The sequence below is a fragment of the Artemia franciscana genome, chromosome 17 (genome assembly GCF_032884065.1).
Source record: "Artemia franciscana chromosome 17, ASM3288406v1, whole genome shotgun sequence".
NCBI classification, from domain to species: Eukaryota; Metazoa; Arthropoda; class Branchiopoda; order Anostraca; family Artemiidae; genus Artemia; species Artemia franciscana.
The window spans coordinates 39,555,242-39,574,221 of record NC_088879.1 but is presented as its reverse complement, the minus strand read 5'-3'; the positions used below and the strand labels follow the sequence as shown (position 1 = coordinate 39,574,221).

The following is an 18,980-nucleotide window of genomic DNA, read 5'->3' as shown; positions in this document are numbered from 1 at the left end:
ATAAATTCAAAGCACTAATAGTGGTTACATGTCACATAAATTTTTGCTTTTCTTTTAGTTTCGGGGATGTAATATCTTCTCGCGTCTCAGACAAAGTGGAATCTTCAAAGCCTGGTAGGTCCAAAGGAAAAGTTGGCGGAGGGCCAATATACCTCAAGAAATCCTTACAAGCTGGAATCATCATTTGTGAGATTGAAGTCAAGTCCCCATTCTTTTCAACTAAACTTGTAATATTTGAATCTAGTCGCTTCAAAGGCAGCCGGCCATTTGTAAACTTCAATGTGAGTTGTGTTTTCTGTATATTTTCTATACAAGTAAGGTACTTTTATCGTCGTTCTACCGTTCCAGCGGCGCTGTATTGGCAAAATTTATTTAGAAAATACTGGTGTATAATTCAGATTTTATATCATTTTGTCGCCATGTTCGGTTGTATTGTTTAGGCTGGGACCGGTAGGTGGTTCGTGTAGTATCGACTTTGGCAAAATTTATTTAGAAAATACTGGTGTATAATTCAGATTTTATATCATTTTGTCGCCATGTTCGGTTTTATTTTTTAGGCTGGGACCGGTAGGTGGTTCGTGTAGTATCGACTTTGAGTAATAAAAAGGTAATAATGTTTTTAGATTAGAATCGGTCAAAACGTCCAATGCGTAAACATTATAATATTGTATATGTAATGAATTTTAGTTGACTATAAATCACGCTATCTTTATTTAAAGTCAACACCATGTTTTACCAAACAATTTCTGGGAATTTTATTTTCAGTGGGCTATATTTTAGGAAAATTTTATTGATGATGTGTCAATGATGATCCCATCATTAGTGTACAGTTTTGTTAATAATTGAGTTTTCCACCCTGCTTTATAAGAACCTCATGCTATAAAGCCCATGCTTATAGGAGTTGGACACTCTAGCCTTTAGATTAGGTGCTTCATTGATGACATCTACTTCCGCAACTAGGGAGATGGCGATATGGCTTACATGGGAGCTTCTAAGTTTGCAAAATGTCCAATTGTTCTGGGTACCCGGCTGACTAACCGTATTTCAAACAGTAGGTTGTACGGAAAATGTGGTTCAATCCCGCTTTCTAGGGCTATAATGAAAGAAAGGTTGAGATGGCTAGGCCACGTTCTGCGGATGAAGGATGACAGATTGCTGGAGATTGTCCTTTTTGGCCAACTGTCTGGGGCTATACGGAAAGTAGGTCGTCCTCGTCTGGGTTGGGAGGATGTCATTAATAAAGATTTAAAGGAAATAGGAACTTCCTGGGAGGGTGTAAAGAGGGAGACCTTAAATAGATTAGGTTGGAGGAGGAGCGTGCGTAGCTGTGTTGGTCTCTGGCGGCTTGGTGCTGCAGTGAGTTATTAGTAGTAATAGTAGTAGTAGAAAATATCCAATGCGTGAACTTTACAGTGTCTTATACTTCACGAAATTTAATTGACTAAAAGTTAGACCATTTTAGTACGTAGCGGCAGCGGATACATTACGACTCCTAATCAAAAACGCCATATCTGCTTTAAATATACCGGTTACGAGTCCAAAGTGGCAACTGCAGAAGGTATTTGCAAAAATTGGAGAATAGAGATCTAATTTTCTTCCGCTCAAATAGTGTGAAAAACCTAAGCAGACTATGTCAACTACATTTTGGAGAACTTGGAGATCGTCTGTTGGCAGAATAATGTCATCTTCGCAGCAGAGGCATCTGGCATCAATGTAGGGATCAACCAGGAACGGAGGAATATTTTTAGTAACGTTCCGGATGGCATTATTAAAAAGACCTGGAATAAGCACAGAGCCTTGTTTCACACCTTTCCAATTAGTGATGGGGCTCCTTAGCTGGTTTTCCAAGTGTAACCATATGGAGGCATTATCATACCAATTCCATAAGAGACCGTGGAGAAGAGGGTTTATTCTACTTCTCAACAGAGAAAGAATAGTCTGTGAATTAATAATAGAATCGAATGCCTTTGAAATGTTGATTGCACACACATAACGATCCTTTTTTAGCATCCGATAGTCGTCTAAAATAGCCAAAAAAGTTGCGTGTGTGCGCCCTACCATTCACATAATCCTAACTGGTTGTCTCCGTGGTCACACCTTGTGTTGATATCTTGGTAAATCAGCTATTCAAAAAGCGTATCCATAGTGGAGTAAATGGTAATTGGTTAGTGCGATTTACAAACCTTCGGGTTTTGCCCTTCTTTAAGACACAGGTAACATTCAAAGGCGCAGTTGGAAATTACTTACAACCAGAAATAACAGTGATACATATTGTATAAGAAATAGGATGGTAGATGGAAGGTGCTCAGTTTTTACCCCATCTATTCTGGGGCTTTAACAGGTTTCATTAGACAATTTTGGGTCTGGACAGCTGAAGGTGTAAAAACGATAAAATTCTTCCGGTGGTCAGGTTTTGACATATGGTGGACGAGAACACGTTTTCATGTTTAATGGTAGCTTCAACTTGAGGAGAATCGTCGGAGAAAAGCGAGGAAAAATCTTTTTCCCATGCAGCAACATCGATTGGGTTAGATTGTGAAGATGAACTTGGCATCCGCTTCGAAGCTCTCTTCCAAATCTAATGGTCGTAGGTGGTTTTGAACCCAACCGAAATCTTTGTCTGACTAGTAAACACATAACAGGTACATAGGTACATCTCTGCGAACTCGGACTGACGTTTTGGCGGATATGCATAATTTTCTTACGTGAAGTGACGTTAGGTTAAGTATAATTTTTCAGATTTAATTAAGTCGTTTCACACTAGATTAACGTAAAAATCCCTCTGATCTTCATAAGTATTGTCTAAAATCATCATAAACATCATGAGCAAGACTTTTTTATTTTTATTTCACGGTTATTTTTTCATCTCACGTGTCTCTATTTGAACCTGTCTATTTTCCCAACGGTGGAGAGCGTTACGGAATTTATGTCAATGTTGTTTCCTATTTATCCTTTTTATATTTACTGATTTGTCATATACGACGATATCTCAAAAATTTCTTTATTTAGCATCTCACCTTTGGGAAGCATGTAACCTATACCGCGTCACTTTTTAAGATTTTTGAAGAGTGTGTGATGCAATCAAAGTAATTCTCTATTATTTTGCAGCAGAGACAAAGGGGGGGATCGAGAAGAGGAGGAGGCTTTAAAGAAAAAAAGAGAGGCAGACAGATAAAGAGAGAGTGGGATATCTCAAGCAGCCAACAGAGTACTCTATATATGACCGATTGAGCTATATGGGAGAAACTTCTGCGATGTACCATAGATTTTTTTTTTTTTCTTCTTTTTTTTTTTTTTTTTTACAGAAGCTCTCTGATTATTGTTATGAAATAAAAGTGATGCTGCAGCCTTTCGCGCGAGAGAGACCGGGTTATATGGAATAAAGACAATATAGAGAGTAAGAAATGGATGGATGGCACGAGAGGGAGAGAGAAAGATAGATTACAACCCTAAACAGATATCAGTGTACCCCGTTGATGAGATAACGGACTATATTATGAAAGTATATGTTACGTAACGTGTTTTTTTAAGTTTTTCTTAACCAGCCAAGAAAAAGTTCATTTACAAATTGTCTTTGGTATTGGGAAACATACGAAGATTTTCGAAGGAAGGATTTTCTACGGGGCAATATTTATGGGAATAATTTTTCTTGGGAAGAGAGTCTCCATAAAGAGCGCAAAGAGCTAGGGCTGAACAAAGAAAGCTCCCTCATATACAGAATAATTTATGTCCGTTTCAAGTTTTAATAGGCTACTACTCCTTACTTTCAGTTGAAAAAACTTGTTTTTTTTTTATTTAATTCTCTTAAAGAAACAAACAATTCCTTCGTGATATATTTAACATCCTCTATTGACTTTTTCTACTGGTCAAACCTTTTCATCTTCTCGTTGACATTCCATCGAAAGAGCTCTCACTTTCTATTTACTTTCTATTTATTATTATATAATTTGTATTGTCTTTTTCTTAGCACTGTAATCTTAGCTAACAGTGTACCCTGTTGATGAGATAACGGAGTATATTATGAAAGTATATGTGGCGTAATGTGTTTTTTTAGGTTTTTCAAAAGTTTGCTGATGAATGTGATCAGATAAAAGTGCTGCTTCATGTTCATTCTTTCGCGTATGATTATCATCTTCGATGTGTTCAAATGTATGCCAACGGAAAACAGTCTCCTATCAAACAGGGATATCATCTCATAAGCTTTTTGGATGACTTCACCAAGTACTATAACAAAGGACCAAACTTTGCAAGGAATCTAGTTTATGCAGGTACATAATTTGTTCTTGACTGGCAAGTTGGCTAATCTTAATAAAAAATGAACTAAAAAATTTTGGCTAATCCTAACGAAAAATAGACTAAAAATGTTGGCTAATCCTAATGAAAAATGAACTAAGGGCCAAACTTTGCAAGAAATCTAGTTTATTCAGGTACATAATTTTGTTCTTGACAGAAGAGCTGGATAATCCTAGTGAAAAAGGAACTAAAAAAGTTGGCTAATCCTAATGAAAAATGAACTTAAAAATGTTGGCTAATCCTAATGAAAAATGAACTAAGGACCAAACTTTGCAAGGAATCTAGTTTATGCAAGTACATAATTTTGTTCTTGACAGACGAGTTGGCTAATCCTATTGAAAAATCAATTAAAAAAGTTGGCTAATCCTAATGAAAAATGAACTAAAAAATGTTGGCTAATCCTAATGAAAAATGAACTAAGGACTGAACTTTGCAAGGAATCTAGTTTATGTAGGTACATAATTTTGCTTTTGACAGACGAGTTGGCTAATCCTAGTGAAAAATAAACTAAAAAAGTTTGCTAATCCTAATGAAAAATGAACACAAAAATGTTGGCTAATCCTAATGAAAAATGAACTAAGGACCAAACTTTGCAAGGAGTTCAGTTAATACAGGTACATAATTTTGTTCTTGACAGATAAGCTGGCTAATCCTAATAAAAAATGAACTAAAAAATGTTGGCTAATCCTAATGAAAAATGAAATAAAAATGTTGGCTAATCCTAATGAAAAATGAACTAAGGACCAAACTTTGCAAGAAATCTAGTTTATGCAGGTACATAATTTTGTTCTTGACAGACTAGTAAAAAAAAAAAAAAAAAAAAAAAAAAAAAAAAAAAAAAAAAAAAAAAAAAAAAAAAAAAAACGTGAGGCATTAAAAAATTGTAAAGTTAAGAATTTTTAAATTATGCGATTCCTGAAAATATCAGATATTCTCTATCATCTATTAGAATAAAATTCTATTGTTAATGGCAAAGATTTAACCTTTCTTAATTCATTGCGTTTTGCATAATTTTGTGTTTGTTTCACGAGTTACTTAAGTGTGACTGTTCTTCTTTTTATTTATCAGATCCGGTGCCAAATTTTGACTAATTTCGATTTGGTAAGTTTGGGGTCCTAGTTGTTCATTTCTTCTGTAAAAATTCCATGGCATTCAACTTAAAAATAACAATGTAGATTGCAGTGGCTAAATATGTTGCTTATATCTATTCGGGCTAAAATTATTGTTTTACTGCTCAAAATTGCAGAAATTACAGCACAAAAACAGCCTCATTGCTGTGATATGATCTCGCTCGTCACTTAAATTCTAATACAGGAAGCAGCCCGATATTAAATTCTAGAGTTTAAGTTACATTGGATTAGCACCGAACCTTTCTGAGATTAAATAAAAAAAAAAATATCGAGCGATATTGAAACTTAAGGTATACAGATTTTCCTTTTGAGGGTGCTATTCTCTCCCTCAACACTCTACTCTTTACGCTAATTTTTTACTGGTGCTTTTCTGACAGCACTTTTTGTCTAGCAAGGTTACTATAACTTTAAAGTTTTGTACGAATCATATCATTCCTAATGTTCCACGAATCACTAGATCGAAGCGTTTGTCCCTGAAACAAATAAATACACATGCTTGACCCCTTCTTAAGAAAAGAACAAAGTTTTGTATATTTGCTGCTATGACTTGAAACCGCTTATCTAGATCTCTTAGACATGATATAAACCGAGTATTTTTCACCAGATTTTTGTGGAGAAATCTCTTCCTTAAAAGTATGTAAATTGCTAATGCTAATAACCTTTTATTGATAAATTTAAAATCAGTGGATCTTGCACATTTGAAATCAGCGTTAACATCAAATTCCTTTCATATATTTATCTTTATTAATTCCCCGCGGGGAATTCTCCCGCGTGAAATCCCCTAATTTATGACAGAAGTGTCACGAATTTAGCAACCATTAAAATAAGAACTTACTTCTCTAACTTGGTATAGACAGTCTTGTGGGATACCCATCCTGATTGCAAAGTATTGCTTACCACCAGTGACCTTGAATATAGGTATAATCTCGCCTGATTCTTCCATAGAATTCATCCTCTAGAAAAAGAGCAGTTATAAATAAAAGAATTTCTTGATGTTCCAAAGACAGTGAAACTGAAATCTGGGGAATTCCCCACGGGGAATTTATAGTTATTAAAATAAAATTCCTTTCATGTATTTATCGTTATTAATTCCCCGCGGGAAATTCCCCTACGTGAAATCCCCTAATTTGTGACAGAAGTGTAATGCATTTAGCAACCATTAAAATAAGAACTTACTTCTCTAACTTGGTCTAGGCATTCTTGTGGAATACCCATCCTAATTGCAATGTTCAACGCGTAACTAAAGTCTTGTTTACCATCAACGACCTTGAATAAGGGTATAATCTCGCCTGATTCTTCCACAGAATTCATCCTCTAGAAAAAGAGCAGTTATAAATAAAAGAATTTCTTGATGTTCCAAAGACAGTGAAACTGAAATCTGGGGAATTCCCCACGGGGAATTTATAGTTATTAAAATCAAATTCCTTTCATGTATTTATCGTTATTAATTCCCCGTTGGGAATTCCCCTACGTGAAATCCCCTAATTTATGACAAAAGCATATCGTTATTAAAATCAATTTCCTTTCATGTATATATCGTATTTAAAGTTTTGCTATTAATTACCAGGAATTGTTTGATAAGAATATGATATTGCGTTTTTAAAGTCGCTTTTGAATATGGTGTATTGGCTTGTCTTAATTGGAAATAACGGTAAAAAGGATAATAGTGTTGACTTTAGGATAATATTGTGAATGTAATGAACAGTGCTAGTAACGCTAAAGCTGAACAACACTAGAATAATTTCTTAAACCACAATGGCCTTTCATAACAAAAACAAAGAAAACGACCAAAAATAGGGTTTTTAAAGGCCGAATGAAAATACTGAAGAAAACACAGAAAGCGAATATTTCGAGAGAACAACCGCCTCTCTGCTTCAGTGCGAACAAAATAATAATGTCAAGAACAAAACGAAAATTGTGAATAACTCACTTTATTGTTGTTATATATTTGATTTTAATTCTTTTAATTTTTGGTCTTTTATTGAATTTTATTGAATTTTTAAGGCGGTTTTTTCCATTGGTTTTGTTGTACTTTCCGCTCTTGTTTTTTGGTTTTTTGGTTTTTTCCTTGATCTTATTTGTTTGTATGTGCTGAAGAAGAGAGGCGGTTGTTCTCTCGAAACATTCGCTTTTTCTGTTTTCTTTAGTATTTTCATTTGGCATTTAAAAACCCTATTTCTTGTCTTTTTCTTTCTTTATGCTGAACAACACTCTTTTTCTGTTCAATATCATTAAGATTGGATTCTATACCTTAAAGAATCGCTCTATCTCGTCCAATATAAACTTTTTTAGTTTGTGTGGCCAAACTGTTTAGAATTAATTGGCTGGTCTTTCCATAACTTTTAGAGCTTGGATAAGCGATCTGAATAAACGGCCGAAATCTAAAAGCCGACACTTACTTTCCTGGAAATCTTAGAAAAACCTTGAAACTTCTCTTGTTTTATGGCGGAAATAGATATAACTATTTTTAGAGAATCTTTTATCATTAGAAAGTGTAATTGTTTTCGATCGAACGGAGCAGAATTTTCTTTTAAAATTCGGAGCAGCATTGTCCCTAAAAACATTCTAATATACCTGATAAGAAAATGTCCAAAATCATCTCAAAAAATAATGTCATTTGTGTCAGTTTGACAGGTCTTCGAATTTTCTATGGTGCAACCTGCTTTGATTGAAAACTGTGCCGACAGAATTCCATTGTCTTTTCAGTCAAGTTTCATAATCAAATCACAAGTTCTCAATAGGTTTCAATGGTAAGTAGTCCCCTAGGAGAATTTACTAATGGCTTTTTTGCCTTTGAGGTAATCAGGCGACGTCGAGGCTCATGTTTCAAGTGTCGAATCCCCGCTTACAGGTTCGGAAAGGGTTTTGGTTTGAAGGAGAAGATTACTATGATAACTGCTAATGGAAAGCCAATATTACATGAAGAAAAATAAAGTGAGGTTTACCCTTGGAAACTTATGTCTAACTTCCATAATGTCTAAAATCCGTACAGCCCTTATTAAATTGAAGTGAGACGGGGTTAAGAACCCTTTTATTGGGTCTTGATTTTCACTGAGTACATTTGCATGTACTCAGGAATGGAAAGCCAATATTACATGAAGAAAAATAAAGTGAGGTTTACCCTTGGAAACTTATGTCTAACTTCCATAATGTCTAAAATCCGTACAGCCCTTATTAAATTGAAGTGAGACGGGGTTAAGAACCCTTTTATTGGGTCTTGATTTTCACTGAGTACATTTGCAGGGGCGTAATAGTTTCATAAGAGAAGTGACGACCGTGTATGATTCCAGGATATGTAGGCCAAAATATGACCTGACATAATTTTAGCTCCAACATATTTCCTGTGTTGAAAATATGCACTATTTTAGTATATATGCTACCAAAATGGGGTCATGCTTTTAAGTAACACTCTCGTTTTACCCAGTGAGCTAGTGTAGCCTACAGTCCAGGCTCCTCAAGGCTCAATGAGTGTATTCGTACCTATTTTTTTACTGCAATAACTTTTTCGAGGAAAAAGTATAGTTTACTTAAATTTTGGAATAATCTATTATGTAATTCTCTTAAACTAAAATAATCTTAAGTAAGGAAATGCAAGTATATAAATATGCAATGAAAGAAACAACAGCTTTAGAAATAACAGCCCCCAGTATTATGTTTAAGACGTCTGTCACGCACCTATCTTAGGTTCTATGACTATCTACATTAGTTCTGCCCTAGGAATGACGCATGGACGGATGATAGATAGACCTATCTATTAACAAATAAACTGACATCATTTTTAAACAATCCTAATAAGGGCTTATGCCAGATTTGTCAAGGACAAATCGAATCGAACAATCGGACTATCTGCCTTGGCTTTCTCTTCAATTACACCTCGACTGAATCTGATGATTTTGAATTTAAATCAAGTAGTTATGGGCATCAAGCCATGGCTAAATGTAAAAAAGGCGAAGACAGATAGTCGAGTGAGTAAGAGGCAAATCTGGCATAAATCCATTTGAATTTTTAAATTCCGTGGATCTTTCAGGGTTTCCACCACACGTGCTACAACTAAAAATAGGCGTACCAATAATACTGTTAAGAAATATCAACCCACCAAAGCTTTGCAATGGCACGCGACTTGCCGTAAAAAAAACAATGGAAAAAGTAATAGAGGCCACAATCTTGACAGGGCCTTTTGAGGGCGAGGCTGTTCTTATTCCTCGCATTCCCATGATTCCAACGGATCTGCCTTTTCAATTTAAAAGATTGCAATTCCCGATTCGATTAGCATTTGCAATCACCATCAACAAAGCTCAAGGTCAATCATTAGAAAAACGTGGTATAGATCTTAATACTGATTGTTTTTCCCATGGACAATTGTACGTTGCATGTTCGAGGGTCGGTAAACCTGACAATCTATTTATATGCAGCGACAATTGGACAGCGAAGAATGTTGCATATTCGCTAGTTTTACGCAGTTAATTTGTATTGTATCTATCTATCTATCTATCTATATAAAAACGATTTGTGTGTATGCATGTTTGTTTGTTTGTAAAAAGAGCGTTTGCATATGACGTCATTATAAGTACATAAGGCTTTGTATATGCACAGACAATGGGAAAGCCAAGAATGTTGTATATTCGCAAGTTTTACGTAGTTCAAAACACAGCTTATTTTTTGATTAAATTTAAGAAAAATTTATAGTATTAATCGCACTGTTATTCCACAAACCCAATATGATCAGCAAAAGGATTTCGATTTTTTGTTTGTTTGTCATCTATATAACAATAAAAAAAAGAGCCCATAAACTTCCTAATTTTACATATTTATTAATAATTTCATAAGTATAATTGAATGTAACTGAATTATAATTTTATTTATTTATAATCATATGAACGCTAATAAACAGATTTGTTATTTTTTTTTTGTCTATTTGCCATAATAATAATGATAAAAATTTAGCCCGTAAACTTCTCAGCTTAACATACTTTTGAAAAAGTTTATTTATAATATTTTTATATATATACATTTCTGCTTGTTTAATCTATTTATAACCATAGGGACATTAATATTCGACGAACCATCGCTCGCTGCACGCCAACTATACGACTATATTTTGGACCACGAACGGAATTACGGCTTCAAAGTCTTACGGATGTCTCCTCTTGACGCCAATGGAGAAACTGAATATATTCTTGTAAGGACGTTGACTAATGTGGCCTTTAGGAGTATGCATGAGCAGCGTAACGTACCAGATTATGATGCTACATTCATCGTCTCATTTTCTCGGTCGGAGGCCTCATCGCGATCACCACATATCCTTGAACTAAAATTCTATGTCATCCTTGTTACACGAAGGTGAGCAATTTTTGTTTCTTGAATTATTTCTTAAAGACCTAATTGGATTAAGAGACCTTTTCTAGGGTATTTTTTCAATTCTCTTTATGGGCTCTTAAGCTCAACTTCGATGCAAGTCAGTAAACGTTGTCAATTGAAAATAATAATAAATTTAAAAATATTAAAAAATATTAATAAAATATTAATATTAAACGTTGTCGGTTGATATTGAATTCCAGATGATATTTCTGATTAAAGTTATTTCTATAGAGTTTTTGTTGTAAATTCCTGTGAAAAACGATATTTCTTCCAACACATGTCTTAGAATTGATTAAATAAAAAAAAACTTTTTTTCAACTAAAAGTAGGGAGCAACATTAAATCTTAAAACGAACAAAAATTTATCCTTATGAGAATGGGAGCTAGTGCAAATAGTGAGGTCTGAGGAAAGGGTAGGTGAAAAATAAAACTGAGATGGCAAACAGCCAAGGGTCACGTCACCTGTAAGCTCTTGCACTCTGTGGCGGAGATCTTTCATTAATGGAGGGAGTGTTGTTTGAATGTTACTTGAGTTACAGAGACAGTAACTAGATGATATTGATGGTCAAATTAAGATAACGTTAGGCTATGAACATCTTAGATTTTAATCATAGATACAATAAAAAGTACGTCTAAGGACCCCAGGGAGATAACTATGGAGCAGAAGAAAAATCGAAAGGTGATCATTAAAGATTATAAGGAGTTTTTAGACAAAGTCACGGCCAAGCTACGGGGAGATTGGTTTTCAGTGCTGAATACCTTTGTTAAAAAAAAAAAAAAAAACTTTGCAGTCGTTTTAGAAAAGAAGAAAAATCAACATCCTTATAATCGGACTTTTTCGGGAAGAGGGGGGATAGTAATGAAAAAAATAAATATTCGATGATTTGGATAAAAATTGCTTAAAATTCAACAAATTTGGGATTTCGGAAGGGGGTGGGTGCTTCGAAGACAGGTTTTCATCAAGAAGAATGTCTGAAAATCAGAATTTTATATTTAGTATGTCTAGGATCATAAAGCCTTTATTCCTAGTAATAGTTGACAGCAGTGTTTGAGACAACCAAACAAAAAACTTGAAGTGCTCGCGAGTATATCAAAAGGAGAATTAGAAATGTGCATGGGAAAATATTTGGCATCGAACGAATGTATGTTCTCTCAAAACATGTCTACGAAGTTTGGACGAACCTCAGACTGTGTTCTTCTAGAAGAGTTATCATCAGTAAAGTCAGCGATAGCATCAAATGAAGGCAAACTAGTGGAGCACAGGCATTGGCGTATCTAGTTTTTTTGTTATGGGAGATATTTTTTTCTTTGGGGGAGGGTACAAAAAAACTATGAAAACGCATTAAAATCTTGTTTGTATTCATTTTTGTTGCATTTTTACGAAGGGAACAATTTTTGGGTTGGGTTAAAAAATCGACTGAAAAACACAAGTTCTCCTTTTAACAGCCAAAATTACATAGATTATATCTAATAAAAAAAAACAGCACCCGCCCTACAATTAAGCCTTGAGGGAAACCATAATCACTCTCTGAAGGTGAATAGGAAAGCTGATCATTCTAGGTTATCGTAATACACAAATGAGACTTAAGGTAAGAAAACGTACTCCTTGTGCCGAAATAAGGTAACTTCATCAGAAAAATAATACTATGCTTGAAGAATGAAAGGCTTAAGAAGTATCCTGGAAGAGTGCAGCAGGGATCGCTTTAGAGCCTAGCACAGAATATAGATAATTCAATATAGATAACAGAATATAGAATATAGATAATATAGAATATAGATAATTCAAGAGAATTGCACGATCGTGCTGTTTCGAATGCTTGACTCAAAAACAGAATGGGATATCCTGAAAAAGATTCTTTTGAATCTAGGAAAGCACATGAAATTGTAGCTTTTTTGAATATTGCTGGACATAGGCAGCAAGGATATAGTAGGTTATGTCGAATAATTAGCTGGATCTTTTCTTTGGCAACGTGTAAATAAAACAATAAATCGAGCACGCTTTGGAGTACTCCGAAAACTGCCCTGATCTAGTAAAATATTGATCCATTGAAAGATATTAATCCCTATGATGTAAAGGTGATAGGCTGTCTATTAACAAGTGAAATGACATATTTTATACAATTCTGAAAAAGGCTTATACCAGCTTTGCCTCTCACTCAGACTATCTGTCTTGGCTTTATCTCCATCTAGCCATGGCTTGATGGCAACTTGATTTTAATTCAAAAAGCGATGGACTCAAATTTTTCAAATTTTATTTCCAAAATTTTATGAAAATAAAGAGGTGGTCCCATCGGTGCTTGCTAGGGACCAAAATATAGGCGTAATTTCAACTTTGGGTTAAAGTATAGGGGCTAGGGGGATTGCCCCACATCCCTCATATTAGAGTAGTCTACCAATTTATGTTTACTAGTGATAATCATAAAGCCTATCACTGTCACAGAGAAAGAGAGACAGCTCAACCGCCCTCCCCGCTTTTTACGCTAAAGTTTGACTACCTGCCTCCTGAAGGAATTTTACAATACGACAGGAATAATCCGATGGTACTTGCAAGGGGTTTATTTATGGGTTTTAAAGTATTTGGATTGGAAGCTCTATCGTTTAAAGCAAATATAACTTAAAGCATTAGGATAATAAAATACAGTTTCGACCCCCCCCCCTTTGAGTTTTTGAATCCCTTGCACTCTTTAGTATGTGATTGCTCGGTGCGATTAATGTTTCGTCTTAATTTTAAACTATATTCTCTTATTATACTGTAGTCAAACTTATGTTTACTATTTTGTATTTGCCATTTTATTATCATCAAATCGATGTTTCAGAGAATTGTATCCCAAGTCTGCTGTCGAACTGCAAGAAGATCGATTTAAACCAGTTTCAACTGTTTCTCAGCCTTCGTCGCAACGAAGCAGTTCCGAAAGGGAATCAGAAGTATCGAGCAAACTTTCTAAAAGAAAAACTGAAAATGAAATTCGAATTTCAGATCGAGAAGAAGGGACAAAGCTGACGGTTCAGAAATTTGGAATAAGGTAATAATACAAAGTTTCGTATCAATTTTGGGTGAGGAGGCTCAGAGGCCAAATTGGCCCTCGAAACTCTCTAGGAAGCCGCCCTCACGCATTGAAGTTCAAATAGTTCAAAAGAATAAATAAATATTCACCTCTAACATGCTTGAATCGGGTTAAGCTCAATATGACTCACCCTGAAAATTTGTATTCTGGGATATTCTGGCCTTAAAAAACGATCTATATAGGTCAGAAGTTTGAAAAAATTCGTTAAAAGCCTTGATTTTGGAAAAAGAAGATTCATATGAGTGACTTTAGTTGTGTATACATCAGTATTGCAATGAGGCTATCACACTTATGTGGAAAAACTGAAGATTTTTACGCATGGAGAACTTTACATTAAATTACTTAAAAGAGAAAAAAACTGGTAATTACAAAAATCTATATATATAAAAATAAGTTGTTTGTGTGTTATGTCTGTTACACTATGTCTGTTACGCCAGATTATATCTTCTATATATATAAAAATAAGTTGTATGTATTTTTGTGTTGAGGGTTTGCATATGACGTCTGAAAAATAAAGAAGAAAAAGAAAACAAACTAAAATGTAAAAACTGGGAATTGCATAAATATTTCGAAATATTTTGACAATAGATTAAAGTAATTCGAAAACCTTAAAACAGATACTTAAAATTTTGAGGTTTATTATAAATTGTTGAGCTTTAGCAAGCTTGGCACGTATAGGAAGCTTTAGGAAGCTGCCCATATAGTTAATTCAAAGAGAAATTTTAGTATAAATCCTACAATGGCAGAAGAAACAGCCGAGGAATCTGCTCAAAGGGTTAATGCCAAAAGGCTTGCGGCTAAAGAACGCAAAACCGCGCAGTTAGATGAAAATCCACCTGGACAGCGAGAGTCAAATCGTATCAAAACTGAAAATGATAGCAATGATGATTGGGTTTGGGATTTTGATTTAGATAAGGTCATCAATGCCTACCAGATTTTAGTTAAAAAAACAAAGGTTTGGCGATATATATTTCATAGTGACGCTGAAAAATAAAGAAGAAAAGAAAACTGAAAAAAGAAAAAAGGTAAAAAACTAAAAAAAAAACTAAAAAATTAAAAAAAGAAAAAACCTAAAAAGAAAAACGTAAAAAAAATAAAAAAAAAGGTAAAAAACTAAAAATAAAAATAAAAAAAAAACTAAAAAAAAAGAAAAAAAAACATTTTGAAGTTTATTATAAATTGTTGGAGCTTTAGCATGCTTGTCACGTAAAGATTTTTCCAAGTGTCAATGTTAGAATGAACATTGACAAATTGAAGAAAACAAATCAATAAAAAGAAGAAACTAAAAAAAGAAAAACTAAAAAAGAAATAAACTAAGAAAAGAAAAAACTAAAAGAGAAAAAAAAAACTAAAAAAGAAACTGTATCTATATATATATAAAAATAAGTTGTATATATGCATGTTTATTTGTTTGTGGGTTTGTATTTCACGCCATTATTAAGTATATAAGGCTTTGTATATGACATCATTATAAGATGACACTACAGACCGGGACACCGGGACACAAATGACGACCGGGACACAGGGAATATAAATGACGACCGGGACACTCAAAGAGAAATTACAGACCGGGACACAAATGACGACCGGGACAGAGGGAATATAAATGACGACCGGGACACTCAAAGAGAAATTACAGACTGGGATACCGGGACACAAATGACGACCGGAACACAGGGAATATAAATGACGACCAGGACACAGGGACATAACTACAACGGGGACGTCGGTGGCACAGAGGGATATATAAATGACGACGGGGACACAGGGAATGTTCGATTAGTAATCACCATCAACAAAGCTCAAGGGCAATCGTTAGAAAAATGCGGTATAGATCTGAATACGGATGGTTTTCCCATGGACAATTATTATGTTGCATGTTCGAGAGTTGGTAAACCTGACAATCTATTTATATGGACAGACAATGGGACAGCAAAGAATGTTGTATATTCGCAAGTTTTACGTAGTTAAAAATATATATATATATACTAGCTGTTGGGGTGGCGCTTCGCGCCACCCCAACACCTAGTTGGTGGGGGCGCTTCGCGCCCCCCCCAAGCCCCCCCGCGCGCGTAAGTCGTTACGCGCCATAATAGTTACGCGCCATTGTAGTTGTGTCCCTATGTCCCACCTGTGAATATAGATAGATATATATATATGGTTTTAACTACGTAAAACTTGCGAATATACAACATTCTTTGCTGTCCCATTGTCTTTGCATATAAATAGATTGTCAGGTTTACCGACTCTTGAACATGCAACATATAATGGTCCATGGGAAAACAATCTGTATTCAGATCTATACCTCATGATTCTAATGATTGCCCTTGAGCTTTGTTGATGGTGATTGCTAATCGACCATTCCCTGTCCCGGTGTCCCGGTCGTCATTTACATCCCCCTGTTTCCCCCGGTGTCCCCGTTGTAGTTGTGTCCCTGTGTCCCGGTCGTCATTTATATTCCCTGTGTCCCGGGTCCCGGTCGTCATTTGTATCCCGGTGTCCCGGTCTGTATATACATTCGTTTTTTAGTTTTGTTTTTCTCCTTTATTTTTTTCCTTTTTTTTTCTTTTTTAGCTTATTTAGATTTTTAGATTTTTTAGTTTTTTTATTAGTTTTTAGTTTTTTTTTCTTTTTAGTTTTTTTGTCCCGGTCGTCATTTATATCCCCCTGTTTCCCCCGGTGTCCCCGTTGTAGTTGTGTCCCTGTGTCCCGGTCGTCATTTATATTCCCTGTGTCCCGGTCGTCATTTGTATCCCGGTGTACCGGAGTTGTGTCCCTGTGTCCCGGTCGTCATTTATATTCCCTGTGTCCCGGGTCCCGGTCGTCATTTGTATCCCGGTGTCCCGGTCTGTATATACATTCGTTTTTTAGTTTTGTTTTTCTCCTTTATTTTTTTCCTTTTTTTTTCTTTTTTAGCTTATTTAGATTTTTAGATTTTTTAGTTTTTTTATTAGTTTTTAGTTTTTTTTTCTTTTTAGTTTTTTTGTCCCGGTCGTCATTTATATCCCCCTGTTTCCCCCGGGTCGTCATTTATACTCCCTGTGTCCCGGTGCTTTGTTGATTGCTAATCGAACATTCCTTTTGTCCTGGTCGCTTTCTCTTTGAGTGTCGTCATTTATTTTTTTCTTTTTTAGTTCTTTTAGTTTTTACCTTTTTTAGTTTTTTTTAGTTTTTAGTTTTTTTAGTTTTTTACCTTTTTTTAGTTTTTTTAGTTTTTTTTAGTTTTTTAGCTTTTTTATTTTTTTTATTAGTTTTTAGTTTTTTTGTAGTTTTTGCCTTTTTTTTAGTTTTTTTAGTTTTTTAGCTTTTTTATTAGTTTTTAGTTTTTTTTGTAGTTTTTGCCTTTTTTTAGTTTTTTTAGTTTTTTAGCTTTTTTATTTTTTTTATTAGTTTTTAGTTTTTTTTGTAGTTTTTGCCTTTTTTTTCTCTTTGAGTGTCGTCATTTATTAGTTTTTTCCTTTTTTTTTTTAGTTTTTTATTGGTTTTTACCTTTATTTTAGCTTATTTTTCAGTTTTTTCCTTTTTTTTAGTTTTTTTTATTTTTTATTTTTTTTAGTTTTTTACCTTTTTTTAGTTTTTTTAGTTTTTTAGCTTTTTTACTTTTTTTATTAGTTTTTAGTTTTTTTTGTAGTTTTTGCCTTTTTTTAGTTTTTTCAGTTTTTTTTTTAGTTTTTTATTGGTTTTTACCTTTATAGTTTTTTTAGTTTTTTAGCTCTTTTATTTTTTTTATTAGTTTTTAGTTTTTTTTGTAGTTTTTGCCTTTTTTTAGTTTTTTCAGTTTTGACGTCACCTGATCCAGTTTTTTCAGGTGACGTCACCTGACACATCCATCCATCCATCCACAGACAACTTATTTTTATATATATAGATATATATATATATATATATATATATATATATATATCTATATATATAAAAATAAGTTGTCTGTGGATGGATGGATGGATGGATGTGTGGATGGATGTGTCAGGTGACGTCACCTGAAAAAACTGGATTAGGTGACGTCAAAACTGAAAAAACTAAAAAAAAGGCAAAAACTACAAAAAAACTAAAAACTAATAAAAAAAAATAAAAAAGCTAAAAAACTAAAAAAACTATAAAGGTAAAAACCAATAAAAAACTAAAAAAAAAACTGAAAAAACTAAAAAAAGGCAAAAACTACAAAAAAAAACTAAAAACTAATAAAAAAAGTAAAAAAGCTAAAAAACTAAAAAAACTAAAAAAACTAAAAAAAGGTAAAAAACTAAAAAAAATAAAAAATAAAAAAAAACTAAAAAAAAGGAAAAAACTGAAAAATAAGCTAAAATAAAGGTAAAAACCAATAAAAAACTAAAAAAAAAAGGAAAAAACTAATAAATGACGACACTCAAAGAGAAAGCGACCAGGACAAAAAACTAAAAAAAAAGGCAAAAACTACAAAAAAACTAAAAACTAATAAAAAAAATAAAAAAGCTAAAAAACTAAAAAAACTAAAAAAAGGTAAAAAACTAAAAAAACTAAAAACTAAAAAAAAACTAAAAAAGGTAAAAACTAAAAGAACTAAAAAAGAAAAAAATAAATGACGACACTCAAAGAGAAAGCGACCAGGACAAAAGGAATGTTCGATTAGCAATCAACAAAGCACCGGGACACAGGGAGTATAAATGACGACCAGGACACAAGTAAAAAAAAAAATTAACAAAACTAAAAAGAAGGTAAAAACTACAAAAAAACTAAAAAGAAAAAAAAACTAAAAACTAATAAAAAAACTAAAAAATCTAAAAATCTAAATAAACTAAAAAAGAAAAAAAAAGGAAAAAAATAAAGGAGAAAAACAAAACTAAAAAACGAATGTATATACAGACCGGTACACCGGGATACAAATGACGACCGGGACACAGGGAATATAAATAACGACCGGGACATAGGGACACAACTACAACGGGGACACCGGGGGAAACAGGGGGATATAAATGACGACCGGGACAAAAAAACTAAAAAGAAATAAAAACTAAAAACTAATAAAAAAAACTAAAAAATCTAAAAATCTAAATAAGCTAAAAAAGAAAAAAAAAGGAAAAAAATAAAGGAGAAAAACAAAACTAAAAAACGAATGTATATACAGACCGGGACACCGGGATACAAATGATGACCGG

General features: G+C 33.7%; 1 protein-coding gene across 4 annotated transcripts in view; it reads left to right on the top strand.

The window, feature by feature from the left end:
- Positions 1-18,980, top strand: part of LOC136038230 (KICSTOR complex protein SZT2-like) — a 330,409-nt gene that overhangs the window by 301,184 nt on the left and 10,245 nt on the right. For all 4 annotated transcript variants that reach the window (XM_065721331.1, XM_065721332.1, XM_065721333.1 and 1 more), the window contains 4 exons: positions 59-281; positions 4,055-4,268; positions 10,466-10,763; positions 13,597-13,803. In XM_065721331.1, coding sequence (XP_065577403.1) covers positions 59-281; positions 4,055-4,268; positions 10,466-10,763; positions 13,597-13,803 — 942 coding nt within the window. The remainder of the gene's footprint in view (positions 1-58; positions 282-4,054; positions 4,269-10,465; positions 10,764-13,596; positions 13,804-18,980) is intronic.